This window comes from Stegodyphus dumicola, chromosome 6 (assembly GCF_044657685.1).
Source record: "Stegodyphus dumicola isolate Sdum_Otavi_A_Nest chromosome 6, ASM4465768v1".
In the NCBI taxonomy this organism is placed as follows: domain Eukaryota; kingdom Metazoa; phylum Arthropoda; class Arachnida; order Araneae; family Eresidae; genus Stegodyphus; species Stegodyphus dumicola.
Genome location: NC_140773.1, coordinates 35,803,593 through 35,829,947, shown reverse-complemented (window position 1 = coordinate 35,829,947; position 26,355 = coordinate 35,803,593). Strand labels below are relative to the sequence as shown.

General features: G+C 33.7%; 1 protein-coding gene across 1 annotated transcript in view; it reads right to left on the bottom strand.

The window, feature by feature from the left end:
* LOC118182172 (protein turtle-like) overlaps positions 1–26,355 on the bottom strand; it is a 553,469-nt gene that overhangs the window by 177,387 nt on the left and 349,727 nt on the right. The window contains exon 6 of the mRNA XM_085818215.1: positions 25,688–25,978. Coding sequence (XP_085674341.1) covers positions 25,688–25,978 — 291 coding nt within the window. The remainder of the gene's footprint in view (positions 1–25,687; positions 25,979–26,355) is intronic.

Sequence of the window (26,355 nt, the reverse complement as noted above, 5' to 3'; positions counted from 1 at the left end):
CCAAAGGTCAAATCTGTTGGTAGGATATACTTTTCATATGCTTGTGTTTTTCCAGGGCATATGTTTTGGTCTTTAATTTCGTTGTTGCATTTTGGCATTCCTATTGTACACATTGATATAAACTGCTGTAGATATAACTCATAATAATCATTTAGAATCCGCAATTACATTGAAGGGAAAGTAAAATATACACATCATCACCATCACCATAATATCCACGCTTCCTATATGGAGTATTCCAGCATTTTTTATTACTTTCAACAAAGACAACGAAATTTTATCAGGTGTTATTTAAAAGATACAGTAAATTAATCCCAAGAGTTAACGCTGTCACATAAAATTAAATAGTGTTGCGTTTATACACGGCTTTGTAATTTTGGAGTGATTAACGACGACACTTGGTGAAGTATCAAAACACAATTTATTTAGCCAGTATTACTGAGGACAGCTCCAAAGAAACGTTGGAACTCTACGTACTCTTGAGACTCTCCTCAATACAACTCGCGATGCACTCGACGATACACTCGATAAACTCGACGTTGCACTCGCTAGACTGGCGATACTTCGACGACCAACTCGACACTAGACTGACGATCAACTCGATAGACTACGAGACACACTATAGACTGGCAATCGACTACTACTTCGCGTACAGGAAGGGCTTATATTGGTTTTGGGCTGCTTTCGAGAGTATTCCGGGTCAAACCGGTAAGAATTCGTTATGGAAACCTCTCCATACTTCTATGGCATATCGCCAATTTTGCCGCCAAATGAGCGATTTCTGACCGAATATGGCAATCCTTAATCCGCCTTCCTAGGAAGCTATCTTACTGCAGCTGGGCATTTTGTAACAATATATACAAACTTCTCTTTTTTTATTCGGAAATACCTGTAATGCAACATATATATTACTAATAATTTAGTGCTATATAAATGACACTGAAGTATATGTTATATATAGTAAATGATACCAAAAGTTTGTCTAACATAGAAAATGTGAAGAAAATTCTACAGAAAATATTCTAGTTTTAGATTATAGTAATAAGAACATTATCGGGAATACATATTTGCATAAAAGGTTACCTTCATTAAAATAATGATTTCGTTCGTATTCTATAGAATAATTTTCAGTTCAATTTATATTCATGGAAGCCACTTTTCGTGGAAATGGAAAGCAAATCTCACTTCACTTTGCGTTAAATTTTCACAAAATAAAATCTAGCAAAACTGACGTACAAATTACATTGTTGTAATGTAGACTTTCTTTTGCTATTATATAAAATTTGAGAACATGAATGGGATATGATAAAATTGGGGTAAATAACATATTTTAGCTATTAATTTTTATAGCAATTTAAGGTAACTGATTAATAAATACTCTTCTGGTAATAAATATATTATATGATAAAATAAAAGGTAAAATAAACTGAACGATGAAGAAACCAAAAATTAGCGACACGAAGTAGCATAACATAAATAAAAATGCAATTATTTATTCCATGCTTTCGAAGGTCAAACAAAACATTCCTGAGCGGTAAGTATTAAACTGAGGCAATAGGAAACACGTGGTCATACAAACAAAAGAAATTTCATAGGAACAAAATATAAAGGTAATTTCGAAGTTTTTTTTCCCCCTCAACTGATAAAAAGAAAATGGTTAGAGTAATTCATATCAGATAATTCTTAATCCGAATAGTACTAAATATTTATCTTTTGTCTTATGTATATTGCTTAAAAATTTAATTTTGCATATGAAAGAAATTTATGTTAAATGTCTAGTCTTCAACACAGCACGCACATTCCTCAACAGCTAACAATGCATGGCTGATGTCTGTATTCATCGCCTAGAAACGAAGATTATAATGCATTTTCTTCTTAGCATGCCTTTGTGGTGTAATGGTTGGCACACTCGACGCGTATTCGAGAGGTCCGATGTTCGAGTCCCGGTGAGGGCACTGCTTATATGTCATGTTCCTGCTTCGAAATAACCTAATATCTCTAAAGTGGCACCCGAACTAAAAACGGTGGTGGATGATGATTCTTCACCACCAGGATTTGGCGATTGGGTTCCCTAATCCCCAGTCGCACTTTAAAAAGAGGAGTATGTAAGGTATTTCTTCCGCCTTCTTAGCATGCCTTCGTGGTGTAATGGTTGGCACACTCGGCATGTATTTCAGAGGCTCGAGGATCCAGTGCCACCGAGGGGAGTGTTCATATTTCATGTCTTCTGCTTCGAAATAACCTAATGTATCTACACAGTTCCAGTGCTAAAAAGATGTCTACTGCGCATGAGTAAAGCATATAAGCTGTGCTTCTAAAAAAACTGCAATCTCAAAGCCTTCTATTGAAAAAAATGGGAGTGAGAAGCAACCAAGAATCGAATTCTTCAAAGGATAACTGCAAACAGGGATTAAAAGTTGGATAATTAACAGATACAGGAAAAACATTTCGTGGGTGTGAAGAGGCTTTAGAAAACTTAGTTTGTCAGTTGAAGAAGTTTTGAATATTTTTCATTGCAGAAAATTGGAAGTTATCATTTTCCATCCAACAGTGATTTGGACTGAAGAACTGCATTTATTTCTTTTCCCGAAGATAAGCTTCATGATTTTTGGTGATCGCCTTGTTTGATCAATATATATTAAGCCACACTGGCAAGGATATGGCACAGGAAAGAATATCTGGGTTAGGAAATTTAAAGTATCGCATTGGAAATTTTATAAATGACAACGAAAGTTAGGCTATAAAAATTAGCCTATTTAAAGGGCACGAAAATTAATGTTAGAAAAATACGTGGAATTGTATAATTAATCAAATCAAAGAAGGAAGTAACCATTTAGTTCTAACCCTCAATGTTAAAGAGAGAATGTTATGATCTTGTGATCATACGAAAATATTTTAACGACGATTTATTCATTAATGTGGGATGATAAACTACTGAGATTTGCAAATTTTCTGAAATAACTGAATTCACGATCGAAAGCTGACCTTGGAGGTGTATACTTTGTATCTTTACGTTTGAGCATATGAAATTTGGAAATATTATGAACTTAACTATGGAATACATATTATAAAAATTTCTTAATTTGTTTTTTAAACGTGGCTAATAGGATCATGAAAGTGTGAGTATTTGGATTTCCCCAAAGAACTTGCAATAGTAGAAACAGTACGCGTTTTATGCGTTCACGATCTGGTTTGCCCTTTTCAATCATTTACTGGAGATCAGAATTTCACCAAACACTAGAGTTATAATTAATGAGAATTAGGGATTTGGATCAAGTTAATTGAACCATGCTTATTAATTGAACCATGCTGAATTATGAATAATTAGACTGTTTGAAATTATATCACCTGCTCTATAACAAGCTCGAACGCTAACAAGTCGTGTAAGCATCACAGCAATGGATTAATATTTGTATAAATATTTATCTCTTTATGATTTTGCTCAAACTTTTGCCATTCATTGCGCATCACAACACTAACACTAAAACGAATTTCCAAAAGGAAGAAAAGTTTATATATTATAGCGATTTGCATATGACATTACTATGTTAGATGTGCTATATAAGAAATAAATCAATTATTAAAAATATCAGGTAAAGTTCAATTGAACCTCAAATAACGAGGACGATGTTTCGTTTTTCGACGGGAATGAAGGATAAAACGAAGAATGTAGAAATTCTATAAAAGTGGCAAGCTTTTATACATTGTAAATAAATAACGTTTATTACATGATTACAGTATGTTAAGGGATTATTGCTTAAACAAGCGCGTATTGTATTTTTTCTTGGCTAAATAGTACTTCAGTTGAAAATAAGACTTTTAGTGATTTAAAATATTTTCATGATTTTCTGCTCTTCCATTCCCATAGAAAATTCTGCTATCTTTGTGGAAAGCTCCGAATTCGTTGTGAATTTAGACAATACTTATTCTTTTATATTCTTCTTAGTTCTCCATATATTTTAGAGAGCCAAACTGATATTTATCTCTTAACTCCTTGAAACCTAACAGGGATAAACTAACGAGAAAAACATGAATAAATTTACTACAACATGCATAAAATAATATTCAGGTATTACTTTAATAACGTAGGACTGGAGTTGCGGGCTACGTGCAAAATTTTATTGCAATATTCTGTTTACAGGTTAAGAGTCCACAGAGAAATTAATATGAGTAATAAATATGTATTTCATTTCAAGTTTCTTTTTAAAAAGGATCCATGAGAAAATGCATGATCTACGAAATTTGAAATCAGTAAAATAATTCTGGGAATTATGGACGCTGAAATCAATAAATATATTTATGTAAAACTTCATTCGAATTTAAAAAATGATGAATGATACATGCTGGAGAGGGATCGTGAAGAGAATGATGTATCGCAATTTTACCAGTGTGGCTTATAAACTTCACATAAACTGTCTAATGATTACTACATAGACTACCCACATAAAATGCCGATCCCAGAATTTTATAACACTGAAATAAAATTAAACTCATTATGTTTTGTGGCGATATTTCAGAAACACTTAACGTGTCCCCATTTTGTTGATACAGCACATATTTATGCGACGTTGGAAGAATTTACTTGGACAAGAGGCTGATACTACAATTGAATGAAAGGAAGATGATGATGATCAAAATGAGTTATCGGGATATCTTTGTTTAAATTGGTCACAAAAGCACAGAAACTTTTCCCGAGTACCTGAAACACGTTTCCTAGCAAATTGAATAGGCCATGCTGGAGGAGGAGAAGCATGTATACTTTAGACACTTCATTTTTCAGATTTGAATCCAGGTAATGTTTTCTTGCGTAGGTTGTGAATTATACTGTTTTGTGCCTCTTCTCCGTGCTCTGTTATCATAGTATCATGACAAGCTTTGCACTGATACTGCGGTTTCGAATTGTCGATTCATGATAGATGAACAAGTGCGTTGGACGAAACGGGCTATTGCACTGATGTCTGTTGGATCAGAAAAGATGGACACACTGTGTACTTGTTTTCAAATCTTGATGATTTCGCCTTTATTTCAGTCTAATAAAATTCTGTATATGTTGCTCAGTTTATCTATCAAGAATTATAAAAATGCTTTACAAAAATATTCATGACCCTGTATATTACTTTAATGTAAAAATTAGGGCATGGAAAGTAAATTGTTTTCCTAAATATTTTAAAAGTTCGAATGGTTATTTACTTAATTCGATGATTTCAAATCAGTAGTTTCATGGATTTTCGTCAAGCTTTTGTTTTCTAAGAGACAACGATAACAAATTTTTACCTTTCTGTGCTATTCCTTCAGAAGGACCGAAGGCTCTACCTTTAGCAATATTTTATATTCATTCTGAGCTTCTTTTTTACTGAGAAAGACACATTGCCTGCTTGGCTTTTGAAGCCCGTCGAAGTCCGAATAACGAGAAGGCATGCAACGTCAACAGTATATGCCTTTGAAAGATGACGTGTTCATAGAAGTGGAAAGCATCCTCCAGCAGCTACTTACTTAAGACTCAACTATACATTTGTATAGTTCTATACAACTCTAAATGCGTACTCCTAGAATCATGCAGTCAGAAAGACGATTTATCGTACTGTCGTTTCTTCTAAGTAAATTAACCACAAACTCAGATGGCAGTTTAAAATAAACCATTTTATCAATACCTTAAGCTGATGGTTACACAAAACTCATAACAATAATAGAAAACCAAATCTCTGCTGTTTGCGTGAAAAAGTAGAACAAAAGGTCTACTTAAACTAAAATATTAAAAGCAATATAACACGCGCCTAAATAAATCTTGGCTTAGCCTTAATATATTTCACGAAGCAACTGTGGCTAAAAAAGGTAAAATCGATAATCAACTCAGTAGAAGGAACTTATAACAGCTTAACCAGTTAACGATTAGAGCCAAATTTCTCTCTGGAAATCAAGAAGTTTGGGCTTAAATGTGTTAATTAACTAATATGCATCCTGTTGAGAGTAGACAAAAGTAGCGGTTATATTAAAAATAGACTAATAAGGTAACTGGATTAATAAACATAATACCCCACACATTTTCTGAAGAAAAAATTATGCTTTTGTATGCTCTATCATCTTTTAAAATTTCTTCACTTAGTTTTATAACACGATGTATACTAAAAGCAAAAATTTCAATAAGTATTTTTAAGTTGTAAGAAATTCACAATTTTTTGTATCAGCTTGTTCTTCAATATAGATTTAACGCTCAGGGAAGGGTCCCTTTCTCGCTACCTGCTGGAGAAAAAGGATATTGTACCATTAGTAGATTTAATGCATTCTCATTATTTGGCAAATTATTGCATCGATCGTTCCATGGAACATCGATGCAATAATTCTATGGTATGGTGCCAATGGAGTTCATCGAATGGGCTGGCCTGCCCAGAGTACAGACATGAACCCTATCGAGAACCTCTGGGACGAGTTGCATTGCCGAATTCAGGGGTGCACTACCCGTGCAAAATCGGTGAAAGAACTTCTATGTCTTCTCCAAGCCGAGTGGAAGAAAATACCACTAGCTGTCATACAAAGACTTGTGGAAAGTATGACCCTATTTTGAGCTCTCTTCGCACCAAGTGTTTACAAAATATTGAAGCTAAAAGGCTAAATGATTTTCGAATTACCTCTGAAGTTACAAGAGTTTAAGTTTTCCTAAATCTGTCCATCAAATAGTTAAATTATATTTTTGGAAAATTATGTTATTATTCATTTTGGAAATGCTCATAATTGCGTTGTGTCATGGCAATTATAATTGCATTATGAGAGCCTGTAAAGTATACGCCTTATTGCAATGCATCGAAGGCCTGTTTTTAAAAACAGTGTTGATCCATGACAGCAATTTTCAGCTGCCGGCTTTCCGAGATGTTAGTTTGAAATAAATATGCAATCAAATATCAAGTGTCGGGATCGCAATTCTCACCCCATATGACAAAGGTAATTTTTCTTGAAACCAAACCGGTTAAGATAGATCATTAATGTCCCATTTATGATGAATACAGTTTTTGAGTAGCATCAAGAGAAAACTGGACTAGGCAATGATCGTTTGCTAAAGAACGGAATGTCATACCTTCTACTCTTTGAGGATTGTCAATGGTAGATGGATAATCAATTTCTCATATGTGAGGTAATCCAAGATAGAAGATGTTCTAACATTACCCACCGGAGCACCCATAATTTACTGCCCACGTTGAAATTTCCAGTGATGATATTACACTTAGCATTATATGTTGTTTCATGGTCAATTTTAGGTAGCGCAGTGAAAATATCTGAAGACAACTGTAAAATATGTGATTGCTGTGTAGAACTGACATAGTTAATTTCCCCTTACAAAGGCGAACAGATTTTGGTGAGTTTAGCTATAACGATAGCGGGCGATTTACCATGATGTTTCAAAGACGGTATAGCCAGTGACATGACCATGAACTATGTAATATGTTCTATATAGTTGCTATAGAGAAGTTACTCCCCAGAAATGCTTGAGCTGCTTTATTCTTCGTTGCTTGGTTGCTTTAGGAATGGCTTAGACGAACAGACGCAGATTTTCGCATTGACGGATTTTAAGTTCTACCATTCCTTAGAGACACAATACTATTACAAGGGTCCGTAGTTTCCCAAAATATGAGTCAAACATTGAGGATTACAGTAGAGAAGGTTTTTTTTATAAAATAAATGAAATTTGTAACTGCACGGGGGGGGGGGTAAATTAAAGAAATTTTAAACTACAGTCATTTCTTTTGCTCAAAGTTTTAGAAATCATTTTCCGGAAGAAAATAACTTTTGATAATTCATAGGAAACATTATTGTTTAAATAAAACTAACTGAAGTAGCAACTCAATACTTTGCCCTTTTGTTCAGATATATATTTAAAAAGCGAAGCTAAATAAGTCAAACAAGATAAATATGAGAAACTCATTATGTGAAATAAATAAGGATGTTTGCAAGTACAAATAAAAACTACAGTAAGATAGCATATCATCTTTATCATTTCCAAGTGGCACTTAAATTGGAAAAATATGAATTTTTATAAACAATGAATTATTTGTATTGACTGCTGAAATAAAAATATTTTTTACTTCAGTATTTCTCATAATCTTGGAAAGCTATATTAAAAATATATTTGAGATGCTAAAGCATTTTTGAGAAGGATATGGTATTATTAGTCTAATGATCCTCCAGTAGCCAAGGCAGCATGAAAATAAGAACCCCTTTCTTTCCGAAGCTAAATTATTCAGGTATTAATCCTTAATACAATTATTCATGGATGACGAAAGTAGTCTTTCTGTTTAATAATGCATCTAAATGAGTCATTTGTGATCAGAATTAATCTAACGAATGAAGTAAGCAACTCAAATGGGAAACATCAAACTTAAGGGAAAACTTGTTAATAAAAATAATAAATATTGCAAGTTTACCTTTAAATTTACTAAAGATACCGAAATTAGTAGAAACAGATGATTAGCTGACGAATACATGCTTTCTCATTGTAAACGAAATGGATGAGAATTAGTGAATCGCAGAAAAACTTTTAAACGGTCGGAAGGTGCTTGTATTTTGTTTATTCTTAAGGCGCCGAAAGGCAGATAACTGAATTTTAACGTGAGAAAGACAGAAAACGTTCTAAATGAAATCAGTCGCATTTAGTTCCCACATAAAAGCTACACCATGAAAAAAACATCTTGCGCAGTAGGTCTTTTAAGTCAAGATCTTAAAACAATTACCTTTATTAGTTGTTTTTACTCATAATATAATCAGGCGTTATCTTAAAATATAACTCTCATTCTTTACACACTAATTAATATAGTATAAGCCAACAATAAAATTTTAACAGAAATGCTTACGGTCAAAACTCTAACAATTCTAAGAATTATTAGCATTCTTGATTAAGTTTTAATCTTTACAAAATGATAAACTATTTCAGTTGTAAACAAGTGTCTACTGGATACATTCGATTCAGTCTTTGTAACATTTAATTCAGTAATGAAATTTCCCAGTTGCTAAACAGACTACCTGTAGTACAACGGCCGTTGAAAATTTGTAGGTCGATTTAGGTTCAAATCTGGACGTTAAGTGTGGCGGCGTTAGGTGTAGAGATATCAAAGGCGTTAGGTGTGAAGGTGACAGTTCAAAAGAGACAAAAAGGCATAATATACATATCGAATAGTAACTGATAATGCAGTTTTTAGACATCTTATATAATAAATACTTTCAGAAAATGTTAGAAAATTTACAAAGAAATTAGATCTTATTTAAAAAAAAGAAATAAATTTAAAAAATTAAACAAAAGTAAGCATTTTCATTTCTTGCAGCACACTGTAAATAGAAACAATCTGCTACCTTAAGAATATTCTCCCTCCCAAAATACTGCGAAATTATACGATTAAAATGACATAAAAAAATATAATTTATTTCTATCGAAAAGAATCCAGAATTGCTTACTAGAGAGATTATGCAAAGCTCTGAAACTGAAGTATCTAATATATGTCAACAGAGTTTAATAAGTAGATAATACGAGTAAATAAATGCTAATAATATTTAAAAACTGAAGTATCTAATATATGTCAACAGAGTTTAATAAGTAGATAATACGAGTAAATAAATGCTAATAATATTTAAAAACTGAAGTATCTAATATATGTCAACAGAGTTTAATAAGTAGATAATACGAGTAAATAAATGCTAATAATATTTAAAAAATGTTTACCTATTTTAATTCACTCGTTTTGTTGCAAGACAAGTAGTGTTGTAAATTTGAAAGACGAATTAAAAATTTTATGTCGCGTAGACTGGCAACAAATTTCATAATTTGACAATAGGCAGATTTTAATTGTGTATCACTGCGAACAGCTTTTGAAGTTTACATGTATCAATTTCAAGAGAATGTATGTATTTTCATAATATAAAGTATTTTTTATACTGCTTTGTTATGTTCAGCCTGCAGGAATATTAATAGCAAATATAACGATTATTTCCTAAAAAATATTTTAAATCTATAAAATTTCAGAACACATATACCGTGTCGTGCATAATTTGTTTTTAAAAAATATTCTCAAACTCTAATCTTAAAACTTTTTCCTTTACAAGAAATCATCGCATCGTCGTCATGTGCTCTCGTGATAAAAGCGATATCACGTTCAGCTAAAACTGAACGATCTCAGCTTCGGATACCAATAAGGGCTAATCGATTTTTTTTATCCCTTGCCTTCAAAAAACAATGGTCTCTACGGTGTAGTAGGGAGCTAAACTGTAGCGGATGATAATTTAAAAGCATATGGATTTAATGGATTAATATGGATTTAATGGATCGACTGAGTCTCGTGCCTCTCTCAAATCACCCTTCAAGTGGCGCAGAAACGGCCATTAATAATCGCATTCACTCTCCTTGTTTGCTTGTGTATGTCGTGGTTCGTTTAGTGTGCAACTAGAATATCCGTGGTGTGAACCCAGACGAGGACACAACTGATTTTTCGTGTTTCTCACTCCAAAAACAAAAATTTTCTCACTCCAAAACACTTGTTCACTAAAACAAATTCTGCTATTTCTACACATTATTTTCTTTTTCCTTTTTTTTTTTTTTTCAAAACTGTTTTTAGTTATACCATTAAGTGTTCATAAAAATTCAAGAGAATGTCTTTTTGTTAGTTCACCCCGAAATAAATGGCATGTTTTCAAATATAAAAACAGATTTATAGACTGAATAAACAATATAGTTATGAGTATTACGTTCTTCTTAAAACAATTAGATCCAATTTTTTTTAATATCACTACTGATTCAATATGGTTGATTGAACTCAAAACTATTTTTGCAAATAGTGTATGAACAAAGGGTATTATTATTTTGCAACTCAAAGAAAACGTGTCTTACAAGAATTGTTGCCAACCAATATAGGATAATGTATTAAAAAATGTTAAAAAACCAATGCACCATAATCAAAATTTCAGTTGTTTAAATTTTCTTATCATTTTTAATACTCTAAAAACTTAAACTTTCTTAAGCTGTGGGTCTCGGCAGGGTTCGTCGACAATTTTAGCAGTTTTGATATTTCTTTAACTTATTATAATAATTTTACAATTACGAAATATTTTTACACAGTGTATCTGGCACGTTCATAGACCATCGCTACATTGAGTTCAGAATTGATTCGGAGCACCAATTTATAACAAAGAACAGATGGAAAACGAAGTATATAAACCTCAACAAATTTAAAGATCCACTCTCAACCCATATTGTAAGTCTCGTGGCACAATGTAACAATTGCAACAGTATTAAAGACATCGACGCTATGCATGAAGATCTTATGCAAACACTGCTCTCAGTGTGCGAAAAAGTCTTGAAAAAGAAACATTACGCAGCCCCGAAATTCACTCCTTGGTGGAGCACCACGCTGACTGCTGAACGCAGCAAAGTCCGTGCCCTAAGCCGCAGAATGCAAGCATGCAAGGATCCCTTAGAAAGAGACACACTCGCTAATTTTTCGAAAGCACAGAGCTGCTTACAAAAGACAGATTGCAAAAGCGAAGTTTTCATCCTGGAAAGAGTACTGTACCAACACTGAGATTAAGTTCGGAACTGTCTTCCGTATTGCACATGATAAGATGTTTACTTCTACTAATCTTACTGCCGCAATAAGCCACGGAGCAGCAACTAGCACAGAAGTAGTTGCGCACATTCTAGACAATATCTTTAGACCTGATAACGCAGACACAGATAATCCCGCACAAAGAAATATCAAAGCCAGTGTTGAGCAATATTACAATACCAAGAAAACAGATTTTAAACCGCTGCCAAACGCCAAAGAAATGAGCGACATTGTTAAAGCGTTAAACACCAATAAAGCACCAGGTCCTGATGGGATAGATAATGGCATTCTGGAAGCCATTAACAGCACGCATCCGGAGTTACTGTATGCCTATATTACTGCGTGTTGGCGCAACAGATATTTCCCAGCCGGCACGAAACTTGGTGAGGTGGTGCTCTTCCTCAAAGTGAAAAAGGACCCTAATGTACCAACGTCTTACCGGCCTATTTGCCTTCTTCCTGCATTGGGTAAAGTACTAGAAAGAGTCGTCCTTCAAAGACTTAAACACTATATCCTGTCTAGACAAAGCATAAATGACAAACAACACGGCTTCATTCCTGGCAGATCGGTGGATCACGCGCTGCAGCACCTACGAAATTAATAGCAAATAACAGAAGAAATAACCAACATAGTCTCATTGTCTCTGTGGACATACAAGGGCGCTTTCGACTCGTTGTGGTGGCCCGATGTACTGAAGAGATTACAGGACATGGGTAGCCCCAAGATTCTCTTTGACCTTATTTACAGCTACCTAAGTGATCGCCGCTTACAAGCCACTACGAACGCAGGAGTGCACTCACGTTCCGTCAATAGAGGCTGTCCTCAAGGATCCTGGCTGGGTCTACTGCTCTGGAATCTTGTAGCGGACACAGCGCTGACTCTCTTTAACACAGATCCTCACACGGAAATACTGGCTTATACCGATGACTTTTTGCTGGTAACCAAAGGGCACAGACGCAACGCATATGAGACTAGGGCGCAACAAGCAATGGACAAGATGGCCAAATGGGCCAATGACCATAAGTTAACTATTGCCAACTCAAAAACCCAAGGTATGCTTATCTGTCCAGGTAAGCGCCATCGAAGAACCCCGTGCATCAACCTTCATGGGAAAAATATTAAAATACTCAGAAACTTGAGGTACCTTGGAGTTATAATTGACGACACAATGACTTGGATGCCACATTTAAAGGAGGTCAAGGCACGACTTCACAGGATATTTCATTCCATGCTCAGAACAGCAGCACCAACATGGGGAGTTTCTTCGAGGATGCTTAAGACGTGGTACTCTGTAGTTGCTGAACGTATTGCACTATATGGTGCCTCCAAGTGGGGCATAACGATCACTACTAAAATGGAGAATCTGCTACGCTCAGCACAAAGACCATTCCTCCTGAGCATTACCCGAGGATATAAAACCTCGCCCACTAATGCTCTAAACGTGATTTCAGGACTACCGCCTCTGCATCTCTTAGCTCAGCGCGACAGTGCAATAGTGCGAGTGCTCCGACTCAAAGAGACAATAAGTTTATGGGACAGGACTTATGTTTATACTGACTATGAGCAAAGCATTCCAGAGCCACCTTGCCACCCGGCCGAATTCAATATCTCGATTAACTGCAGGTCACCAACGTAGTTCAACGCCACTGCAATCTACACCGATGGTTCCAAAGGAGAATGTGGCACCGGTAGCGGATACTGTGTTCTTCTTGAGAACCAGTTCTTAAAGACCTGGGAAAGAAAGCTTAAGCACCACAACTCAGTTTTTCAGGCTGAACTGATTGCATTAAAAGCTGCACTTGTCTACGCACTGGAAAATAACTATTACAGTATATATTCAGGCTCAGCCTCTAGTTAGCCTTCAGGCAATCCAAGGCACATGTAATAAAAATCCACTCGTCAGGGCCATACAAAAACTCTTACTAAAAACACCTAAATACTATAGGCCTGAACTCCAGTGGGTACCTGCCCACACTGGAATAATGGGTAATGAAATTGCAGATGCAATAGCCAAAAGAGCAGCAACTGACCCCCACGTTCGCACACTTGGCATGCCTCTCCCGGGTTCGTTCTTAAAAGCTGAGCTCGAGAGAGAATTACTCAAACGTTGGCAACATCTGTGGGAGACAGAAACCACCGGCAGAAGAGTTTACAGATTTTTTCCAAAAGTCTGCCGGCTTCTAAAATCTGGCTCGTCTCACTTCACACTCAGAGGTCTACACTTCACACTCACAGGACTCACAGGACTCACTCACAGGATATGGTCCCTTCATGACTTACCTGCATCGCTTCAGACGACGCGAAAACGAGCATTGCTCATGCGGGATGGTAGGAGATCCGGACCACTATCTGTTCGCTTGCAGAGAGACCACCAAATATCATCTTAGGCAACCAGTAGCAAACCACATCCATGCATGGGCCGAAGCTACTTCAAAAAATCGCAATGCATTGAAACGCATATGCGATTGCATAAACATTGCACGCAAAATCTCAGACAGACTGGAGTTATTTTCAGCCACCATCCTCGTCACCAGCACAGCCCCTGTATGCTCTGTACTTGTAGTGAACTAATTTTATCTTAAGTTAGCTTATTCGGCTTTTCTTATTCCCTGTATATATTTATCTCCTCGAACTGTAAACCTTGAATTATGAACCTTGAACTATGTATTTTGCCTTATTTTATGTATTGTTTCCACTGTTTTGCCTTTTTTTTATTTTATGTATTGTTTCCACTGTTTTGCCTTTTTCATTTTATGTATTGTTTTACTTTCTAGTATTTTACTTCTTATTACTTTTAGTATTTGTAACCACCTATCCATTACTCTGTAAATATGTAACTGGAATTGTTCTTCACGCCCGCAATGCACCTTTCTTCCATCTTGCATTGTCGTCTTCGTCCAGCATTTGTTTGCACTGCCCCCAGCAGTCGTCTTGAGCACAATATGTATTTATAAGTGTGTCTTTTGTTCAAGTTATTTCCGTCAGCGGGGCTACCTGGCCGATATGCTAACTATCCAGTGGACAGGCTGCCTCGCTGTCGGTGGAAAGAAAGAAAGTGTATCTGGCAATAGATAAGACAATACAGACAAAGAAAAAACGAAAACATTTTGATGCAATCTTTTTATAAAAATTTTCACTTTGTTCTATGTTTTAAAATTAGAAATTAAAGTTAATGACTTAAAACTGCAATAGTATATCACAGTACAAGGGAAAACATTGACAGTACGCATGTATCGGATTTGCGCAATGCTTATGGGGTCCCGTAAAATTTTCGGAAATATTATAGGGTCCTGGGGTCGGGAAAAAAGTCTCAGTAGTAAAAAGAGGTCGCGACTGAAAAAAAGTTAAGAAGACCTGCTGCTCTAAAGAAATTTCTTACTATTAATAAAATAATTTAAAATTTTTCATCACCAGTTGGTTTATGCTGCGAAAATAAAACTTGACTTCATCTTCAGTATTAAACTGAAATCTAAGATAAACAGCTTTCATTCTTATTTTTCAATTTTATTCTTTTCCACCAAGAGTATAAGTACTCAGTTCAATAGAAGTTTTAGTTATCATAAAGTGCACTTAGCAATACTTTGCATGAATATCAACTTAGCAGAGTTTTCATTGTATCTTTACAGCTACTTTTATGAATGTTATCTAATCTATGTTTAGCACAGAGTCTAAAAAGAATAATGAAGTTACAATTAATGGAAAAAATGTTAGTGACTTAACCAATAAAAAGAATAAGATCCGATTCTTCACGCAAGACATACAATGCTGAGAAATAAAAATGCATCTGAAATGTGTTAAGTATATCTCAGCAGTATAATCTTCAGACAAAAAGCGTTCCATTCGCAATATGAAGAAAAGAAATCTAAGTATCACGCAAAAAAGGAATACATTTAAGCCTTTCGTATAACCTGCTTTCTGAGAATAATGTCATGTTTTTCGAGCTATAATCGCGATCCAACGCTGGCCAAGAGCCAACACGGATGTGATAAAACCTTCGTTATATGTTTTCAGCTGTTACTATACCACCAAAACGAATTGAGTCAAAAAGTGCCAATTTCTAAATCTTTCAAGTAAAATCTAATATTTATTGCATCATATAAGCGAGATGTTATGGTTGTGAAAGAAGAGATATACATCAAATAGTACGATTCATTGGGTTGATGGACAAGATGAATTCTACACGCACGTGAAGAAATAATTTATTAGCTTATTTATTTATGTAACAGAACCTGAATAACTACAGCTAAGAAGTAATGAAGACAATAAGACAAAATCAATCATTCGTTCGTCAGAAAATCCATCTTCACTTGATTTCAGCTTTTATCTTTGAAGGAAACTTTACAAATACAATTTAACAAAATATGATAAACCCCGTTTTATGTAATTTTGGCTTTAGTGTCCTTTAAAAATGGATTAAAAGCACACTATAAATGTGGCTTTGTATGTCAGTGACATGAAGTTTTTTAACACAAGAAGAGCTAGATGATGGACACGGTACTTAAATCATCATGCGTTAATGGGAAAAAAATGCTAACTTGATGAGAATTATGCTGATCCTTGAAAACCGACCTATCTAGCAATTTATTTATCTTATCTTCAGTACGAAACAGAATTTAGTTATGCTTTAAAGAATATTTTTGTTATTAAACAGAAACTTAGAATGAATTTGAATTTGAGAACACACTCATCACAAAACGATGAGCCATTAAAATTGAAACACCATGAAGGGAACCAAGCACAAAAAAGATATTTATTGTGCGTTTATACAGTATAGTATGAAGACAAAATATTCAAATTTATAAGCAGTCTGGGAGTTAACAGGGGCGCGAAATTAGTAAAAACATCTGCCAGCCCTTGCACCATCACCATTTCCTCAAGAAATTTGCAATTTTTGGCATAAAATTTCCGTATTATTGCAAAATATTTTAGTGCGATATAAAGGATGTGATTAATGTAAAAGTCATTTAAAGGAATGTTTATTGTTAGTGTCTTGTGTACTCAGTTTTCATTTGCTTTTCTTGCACTCCTACTTTTAAATTTCTTGAAGATCCTGGGTCTAAAGAAGTTATCGAAGATGATCTTTCTTCGTGATGTTTGGCTTAGAAGAGCCTCAGATTATCACTGAACGAATTATTGTCGCTGTAGAAATTAACGACTCTGTTCATCTCAGCTTTTGGAATGCCACTACTTGGCATCGAAAATATATAAGAATTTATATGTAAGTATGTATGTAAAAATGTATATGTATGCTTTTACATACATACGTTTATCACGTTTTATCAATTATGTTTAAATGAATTCTTTTTTCGCTAAACTGCGTTAACAATTCTTTTTGCATTTTTGCGCTGTTGGAACAGAAATGAAAACAATTTTAACTTCGCGTTTAATGTCCATCGAAATTCGCTTGTGGTTCATAATGCGAGATCGCGTTTTTTTGCAAGACATTTCTCAGCTTGTTGTTCGGGCTTTTTTATGTGAAGCAGTAAAGTATTAAAAAATAAAAAAATAATTGGTATTAAGCCTTATAAAAACGGTAGGAACCCGAAGATAGCATAGATTTACACAAAAACTTATTGCTGTTTCTTTACCAAGCCTACTATCATAAAGATAGTTTAATGTGTTAAATTTTAGTTTTCTGTCATTCATTTTACAACAAATTATTAGTTGATTGAAATAAAAAGCCTTTTCATTCTGCGAAGAAAACAATGCAAAACTACCTAAAAGAACTGTTTGACAGATGAATTTTATGAGATGGCCCAATCTTACAACGAAGCCCAGGCAAAATGCAAGCAAAATACTTGTATAATACATTAAGACTAACTAAATACTTTATGACTAAAATTCGTTGCAAAATACTTTAAGACTAAAATACGTTGCAATTATTGCAACTAGTCGTGTATTACCGATTTTACTTTACTCACAGATAATTAAAAAAATTCAAACATTTTGGCATCACTTTATATTACAATTAATTTTAGTCATTGATATTAAAATATAAAAATTAAAAATAGACAGAATCTACATCTATAACGTATATATATATATTAGCTATATATATTGCTTAGTATATATATATTAATGTATATATATATTGCTTTGAAAATAATTTATTAACAACCAACAAATTAAATAATTCATTAACAACCAAATAATTTATTAACAACGAACACATTAAAAAAATTAAAATCGTGTTATTATCTCTTGAAGAATTAAATATGCTTTTAATTATATCAATTATCATACATTTTTGGAAAAATAAACATTTACATTGATCAGAAATGCATTTATTGCTTTGAAAACTTTTTCAGTTCATTATTGAAGAGGTAAAATAAACGTTTTATTTCGCGTCGAGTAAAAATATCTTGAACTTTATGAGTGGAAGATGAATTCATGACATTATCTATCATACCATTGCAATATTTGTTAAGTCCGTGAATGGTAAGTAAGATATGTAACGTAGCAAACAGACCAAAAATTCTGAAAAGACTTTGCTTAACATACTATATAACAGTTTTAAATCTATTAGTTTATTTAGACATACTATATAACAGTTTTAAATCTATTAGTTTATTTAGACATACTATATAACAGTTTTAAATCTATTAGTTTATTTAGACATACTATATAACAGTTTTAAATCTATTAGTTTATTTAGACATACTATATAACAGTTTTAAATCTATTAGTTTATTTAGACATACTATATAACAGTTTTAAATCTATTAGTTTATTTAGACATACTATATAACAGTTTTAAATCTATTAGTTTAATTAGACAGATGCTTCCGCGAGACGGAAGAGAATTAAAACTGGCAGTTTGGTGGGCCACGTGATAAAAAGTCCAATCATGCATGATAGTAAATGGCTCTCAAATTAGCAGTTTACCTATGAACAAGATTGCGTAGAGTAACATAACGTAACGAGATGCGATAATGTAAAGTCTCTACCCAAGAAGTGTCTAATACGAAGAATTCGATGTGATGTGTAGATTACTAAATTAGCTTTTCCATTTTATTGAAGTTCTTCTAAATTTTAATTGTAAATGAAACTTTCATTTGAAGATAAGTAAGTATAAATTATTTATTTTATGACAACGAATTTCAAAAGTTTCTTGTGAGTTCTTTCTCAGAGACAGTGACCAAATTCGAAAGAAAATATTTTGAGGCCCATTCAGTTTTGTAACGAAGATTCATGGGGTCGATTTATTTTCATTTTGTTTCATTCTTGTCAACGTTTCGTTTAGAAATTACTTCTCTAGTCTTTAATAAATTTCCATTATAAGGTAGTGAAAAATCTGAGCTCATAATAAGGATATTATTCATGAAAGTTGGACGTTTTGAATCAATAAAGTTTGGCTACTAACTGCATTCTCTTCTCCGTTCAAGATTCTAAATTTTTCAGGCGAAGTTTCGACTTTTGACGCTAACTGAAATTTATCTAAATAACTATAAAAAGCACTACAGTTTCCTAATAAAACAAAATATTTATTAAAAAATATCTTACAGGTGACAAACTAAATAAAGTTACAAGATTTAAACTTGCTCATACCTCGCACATTCAAAATATTACTCCTACTTCATACGGGATTTAGCTTAGAGTAAATTCAAAACTACATCGATGAAGGATTTGTAATACCATCAGTTGTTAGAATCTCAACTGCAGGGATTACTGGATTACTATTGCTTCACATCTTATCAAGACTCGCCGTTATGAGATCTCATCATTTACGTGATTATCTTTTCATATCTTTATGAATGTATAGGGTATTGAATATAAATTACTCCAGGTTTTTCCTTATCATACCTGCTCTCTTTTTCACTCATCAAATCTTAACTCTCCTTTTATATTACGAAATCCAAATTCGTGCAATTAGCATTTCTAGGCCCTTAAAGGATTCCTCTAGTTACCCTAGACGATTACTGTCTAGTTACCCCCTTGAAAACGAATCTAAAATTATTTGAGTTTTTAAGTTTGCTTTTATTACTCGGCATAGCCTTAAAAGCTGTGTATAAAGGCATTAAGGTATTAATTACAGTTCAGTGTGTAGAGACATTAGGTTGATTGGAAGCCAGAGGGATGAAAAATTAGCAACCGCCTTCGCCGGAAATCGAACAACGGACCTCTGGAATACCGGCCCAGTGTGCTACCGTTACACCACGAAGGCACGCTAGGGAAGTGGGAGAAATACCTTATATACTCCTCATTTTAAAGGGCGACTAGTGTTTTAGGGGACCTAGTCGCCAAATCCTGGGTGCGGAGAATCATCATCCACAATCCTTTTAGTTCGGGCGCCACTTGTAGAGTCATTAGGTTAATTTGGATGCAGAAAAGATGAAAAATATGCAACCGCCTTCGCCAGGAATCGAAACACGGACCTCTGGAATACCGGCCCAGCTTGCTACCGTTACACCACGAAGGCACGCTAGGGAAGTGGAAGGAGAAAGAATCACACGCAAGACAACGAGATTTCACTGATGACTTAACATTCCTTCACATTTACAGCTGTAGAGCTGCAAGCAAAATATGCATCAGTGGTAGCATTATTAGTCAGCTAAAATATTTCGTGCTCTTTTATACAAAGAGATGGTATCAGATTCCTAGATCTGGGGAAAATACTAAATTCGGATTTGCTTTAACGGTTCTCTGTTGAAGGTATTTTATAATATTAGTCCCACATTATCATATATGAACTCAACGCAAAATTTCAAAATTAAGATATTTCTGGTAATATCGGAAAAGATAAAGAAGAATTACGTACTTACTTAAGTCATTTACGAAGTTTTCATTTTTTTGTTACTTAATTTTTTATTTACATATATGTATTTGAGTTCATTCGAAACGCAATTTATATACAGATATTTCATTTAATTAATATATTCGTACATGCAAGAAATATTTATGAATAATTTTTAACAAATTTATATAAATTATTTACCTGTTAATTGTAAAAGCATTCGCTGATTCGTCGTCAATGTCCTAGACATAAGTAAGATGGCCGATGTGGTGGTGCAACAAAATTTTATTCACATCGCTGCCAAAATGCATGGACACAGACATAAATTATAATTTAGACGTATTTAAAACTAAATATTAATAAATTTTCGATATGGTGACATATTCAGAGACGACAAAAGTGGGCCACGAAATGTCGTTTTAGCTAAGACTGAATTATTAATAGTTAAAAATAATTAATTCCTTTGTAGCTGCTATGCTGGCTTACAACCAAATATCTTGAGTTCATCAGAAATGGACATGAAAAAAAAGCTTAACCCCTTCGCGCCGACTGTCACGTATACGTGCCAGCAACGAACACACTTATCTACCGGCCGACACGCAGGCGTGCCAGAGCATTGTTGCATTCTCTACCGACTGTCACGTATTTGTGTCAGTACCTTGGAACGTTTTTCAAACTATAATTTCTGCCACAAGATGGCACTTTATGTCCATATGGTTTCAGATACATGTGCATTAGACCTTCTACTCGAAATGAGAGAAGCATTACTCACATACACATGTTTTTGATTATATAAACAAACGGGGAACTAAATGTTTCCGAATGGCGTGATTTATGACGTCTCTTTAAATCGCACTTTATTCGCACGTGGTAGTTGTTTATTGTAAGTAGAAGTTTTATATGCGCTAAAGCGTTGAGTATTTCGGTTTACAGTTCAGTTTTTAGAAAATAATTAGATCTTGTTAGACGTGAATTCTTTCTGTTTTTACCGTTTCAATGTCGAAGCGTCGAAAATATTTAACAGAGCATGAAATAGCAGAAATGATGCAAAATATTTCAGATATTGATTCTGAAATTCTGATATTCTGATATTGATTCTGAAAGATTAACTGAAAGACATTTTCCAAAACTTTGTTCAGAAGAGACTGATAAGAAAATGAGACGACGATGCTTCGTTTGTTCACATTCCCGGAAAAATCCTCCAAAACGGCAAATGAGTTACTACGAGTTCAAGGAATGTAACGTAGGACTGTGTGTAGATCTCGGTTTTAAAATTTTTCATACGAAAAGAGAATTTTAAGTAATATATTTAGTTTTCAGATTATAATGTTAAAAGTCATAAAATGGTGAGTAATTAAAATAAAATGTGTAAAATATGCATTTAAACAAGAAATAAGGTAATTAAAGTATATATATAAAAATATCTATAAAGCATAAGCCGTTTAAATACTCTATAGAGCATTATTAAACAATGCGTTGATACTTCGGAAATTTCATGGATTTAGGCTTAGTAGCAAAAAAGCCCCCGGCCCTGGAGAGACGCTCGCAGAAGACACTGCCGGCCTCCGCAATAAGCGCGCGTTTTCGCTACCCGGCTCGAAGGGGTTAAGCCAGAGAATTCGTTCTCAAATATCTTGCCTGACGTATGGAATGGAAGGAAACATTTTATCTTTATACTAAATATAAGGAAATGATTTTTTGAATGAAATTACGTCCAAAGTGGCGTTTTTTTAAAACTTTTTTGTGTTACCTTTATTTATTAAATATCATATTATTATCACTTAAACCATAAAATTCAGTTCAAGAGCAATATCGCAAAATAATTTTAAATTGAGCATATCCTTAGTATTTTCGATACTCTGTTTCACGCGCTGGAGATGAAAATGATTTTTCTGTACAACGTTGCCATTGCTCGCTTTGAAATCCTTGAGTTTGTTAATCAAAAGTTCCTTAAAGTTTAACAAAATATGAAATCTATAATAAAACAAAACTCCAAATTTCAAATTTGGGTTTCCAGATGCCCATTATTCGCAGTAGGATTACGTCATTCAAAATTGGATGGCTCTAGGTACCGTTGTTGTATCACAATGCGAGAAACATGCATACAATTATGCAGATTTTTCATTATTTAATTTCTTCAAACATAACACCGGGCGGTAATATTTTGTGGCAACAGTTGGAAAAGGGAAACGAATCATTCAGAGTGCTTCGACGCAAAAAATGAAAACAATAGCCCCTCAGAGATAAAGCCCCTTTGGACTAAGAATGTAATATGTGGCCTGTCACTTATAATTATTTATTTATTTCTTAGATGACAGTTCTAAACTTATTTATTGTTTTAATTGTTTTTCTCCGCATTTGATCGCAATTTCGAATTTAAAAACAGCGTTTTAGTAGTGCCATCTAAGAAATGAGTAACTAAATAAAAGGCTTAGATAATAAATCTAAGCTTTTATATGAATAGTTAGTAGTTAGTTACATATCATATCATATTATATAAGTACTAACTATTCATATAAAAGATTAGATTTTATTTTTCCAGAAGCTACCTTGCTTTCAGTTTCAGATTTCTCCAGCTTAATCAAATTTATCTAAAAAAGGTTGATTTAATTCAATAGCGTAGAATTCTTTGATTTTCTGTGAAGAGGAGGAGAGTTTTATTCCCGTATTTAAATTATTTTAAGTTCTTTCATTTTTTTTCCATTTAAGATCATTTAGATCTTACTTTGTTTCCAAGAAACATTCTTTAGTTGTTAATATAAAGACTGCTTATCTCTGACATATTTTCTTTTTTAACCTTCGTCCGATAGTCTGCATAGTCATAAAAAGTAGCGTAGGATGTCCTCCCACGCTCTGCTCTTAATCCATTTGATTAACTCCTGACGTGAAGAAATAAATTTCATAACAGCACCTTTGCTGAAAAATAATATCTCAGAAAGTATTTTACATTAAGTGTTTTTGTTCCTGTTCAGTGTTTGAGTAAAATAATTTCGAAGACTTATAGCGATAAAAATAAAATTTCTTTTAGGAAAATCTCTCCTTAAATACCAAAGTAGCGAATGAGACAATAAACACACTGTGTATGTTTAAAATCTTCTCATTAATAATTTTATATTGGAATTGACTATTGAAACGAAGCGTCGTAGCCAGCTCGTTTGCAGCTAGATCTTTAAATTGGATTTTTAATTGTAATTATTTGATATTATTTTCTTACATGGATGCATAGAATAATTTCAATATGATGTGCCAAAACCAAAGATTAAGTATTGTTGCGTGCGTGCGGGTTCGTAATAAATTGAATGTACAAATACGATGAAAAGTGAATAAAATTTATTCTTATCACAACAACGAAAACAAAATCCTTACATTTCCTCAGAGATATTCGTACAATATCGCAGCATCTCACAGTAGTTATCTTTTAAACTACTAAGACGTTCAACAGAACGTAATTCAAAACAGAGAAAGCTAATCGGATTTCATCGCGAATTTGCTACAGTAAACAACAACAGTTTTCCAAACAACAACTGAACTGAGATAATTTCCTCCAGTTTTTATAAGCTTTTTAAACAGGCACGAGAAACTTCTCGTATTTTCTCGAGTTTTCTGTATTAAAAGAGTACAGCTACGAGATATCTATTTATTATGTGCGCGTGCTCCTGTATTTTTAATTTTTCCAGCGTAGCTTTGTCTTCAAATAATTCTCGTGCCGCATTGCACTGTAATGTTAAACAATTTTAATTAATTATATTTAAAAATAGCAAAATCAATACAAAAACCGTAACAGTGTTTCGGAGTGCCTATGGTTCTAAGTCAATATGATGTGGTGATGAATGCTGTCTAAGGATAATCAGCCGATTCAAAATCACTGGATGATTGGAATTAGATTTGCTCGTTTATTGAATGAGCTAATATTGTAGCTAAGAAACAAGACAGTGGGCATTAAGCGTTACGCAGTCTTTTCTTTGGTAGCATCAAATGTACGACACTTCTAAGAAATGAATGATCACTATGTGTTGTAAAATATCACAGACACTAAGAAAGGATGTAATGGACTTTTTTATATAACTGAAAGTTAACAGAAGGAACCGCTCGAGATTACAGAATAGCCAGCATTTATGTCTTAAATTAAAGGTAATGAGTTTGACTTAGCTAAGTAATTGTAAGTTAGCCCAACGGATATTCAGATAGAGAAACAGGCAAGTTGACTCTAATCTAAAGTCAACGTGACAAGCCTACAGTCGAGAATAACGCAACGCCGCAGGACACACGTCCCCAAAGAATCAAATTATTCACGTGGCTTTCAGCGGCCGGAACACGCTCTGATTCTACCCTTTAAAACATTTTTTTTTTAATACTGTCTGCTTTCTACTTCATTTGAATACATGCGAGTTAGAAACTTACATTCTGGCAGAAAAACGTTAAAGAAGAAGGAGAGAAAAACACATTAACATAAAATAACTAATTAGTGAAACTAAACGAAACCTTCTACTTCAAAAATGAAAGAACTGAGAAAGTTTTAGTTTCTTTTCTCATCCTGTGGGTACAGCAGAAGGCCGTATAAATTCTCAAATGGTTAAAATTTGTTAAAGAACTATGATTCTTTTATAATTGTCTTTAATTTTGTCTTTAAGGCTTATCGTCACATTTGCCTTTTTACGTTAAACTGAGAAATGTTTTTAAAAAACGTACTCACAGTTTTGTCTAATTTTTCAATGATATTTATCATGTAAACAAATTCCTGTTTCTGACTTACCTCTTATGAAAACTGGTAATAAAATGAATAGGAATATTGAGTAAAACTACATATTTTACGAAATAGCTACCGATAAATATTGGGTGGTAACAGTGAGCAAGAGTAATAACTTAAGAGGCTTGTATATAAAATTTGAAATGTTCTGTTAAAGCAGAAGTTCAGGTCATCACGACCACAACATCACGGGTATAAATTTCGAAATGACAAAAGCCAAAAGATAAATTTGGCTTTTGAATTTAACTTTTATAATATTTTAAAATTCATTACAATTATTTTACTACTAATTTTAAATGCCATCAAATTTCAAGGTCAGAAATTTTCTTATATGTTTGTTTTCCTTTTTGTTAATTGTTTTAATCCTGAATATTCAAACAACATTCAATAGGGGATATTATTATTCAAATATAACTGCCAATATATCCACGAGAGAATATACTTACGAAAATGCCAGTCATTGAAATACACAGATGCAGAGATAAGCTATTTTTCTAAATAATATAACACAGTTTACTGTCCATCCCGTTCTTAAAAAATCTTACATGTTTTTACTATTTTGTAGGGAAAAGGATTTAAATTTCTGTCGTTATAAAAACAACTTCTTATATCAAAGATTTTACTTACATTGGACCAACAGATTCAATATATTACTTTGTCCTTCGCCAACCGTGTTTCTGGCAATACACTGGTATCTGCCACGATGTTCTTTCCGGACCTTGCGCAGAAGCAGAGTTTGATTCATGATGAAAATACCCATTTCCCTACTTTCTTGGAGTGGTCTGCCTTCGAATATCCAATAAAGTTTCAAATACCAAGGATTGGCTTTTGTATGGCACTCTAAGTAAACATCCTTTCCTTCTCTGATCTCTGACAGTCTACTACTGCGTCCAATAGTCAGGTTGAGTATAGGAATAACTGAAATTCAAAGTAATATGGCATTAAAAACAAACAATGGGAACAGTAGAAACAAATAATTTCATAATACAGGACTACACTAAATGATTACCCAGATTTCAGTGCTGTTTTTATTTTACTTTATTTATTTTTTAAGTATTGCACATAAAATAATAACTGGTAAAAAATCAACCCAGAACGGTACAAATGTTCGATTGTATATTCAACAGGGCACAAGAGAGACATTCGAGCGGTATCCAGTTTCCTTCATACCTTTTGTAGTGCGTTTCCTCCTGATTTAACACAGTATTATTTCGTACCTTAGGGGGTATATTAATGATTGCTTTCGTAGATACTTTCTCTACCAACTATACTTGCAGAACTTGAATTGCATCAAT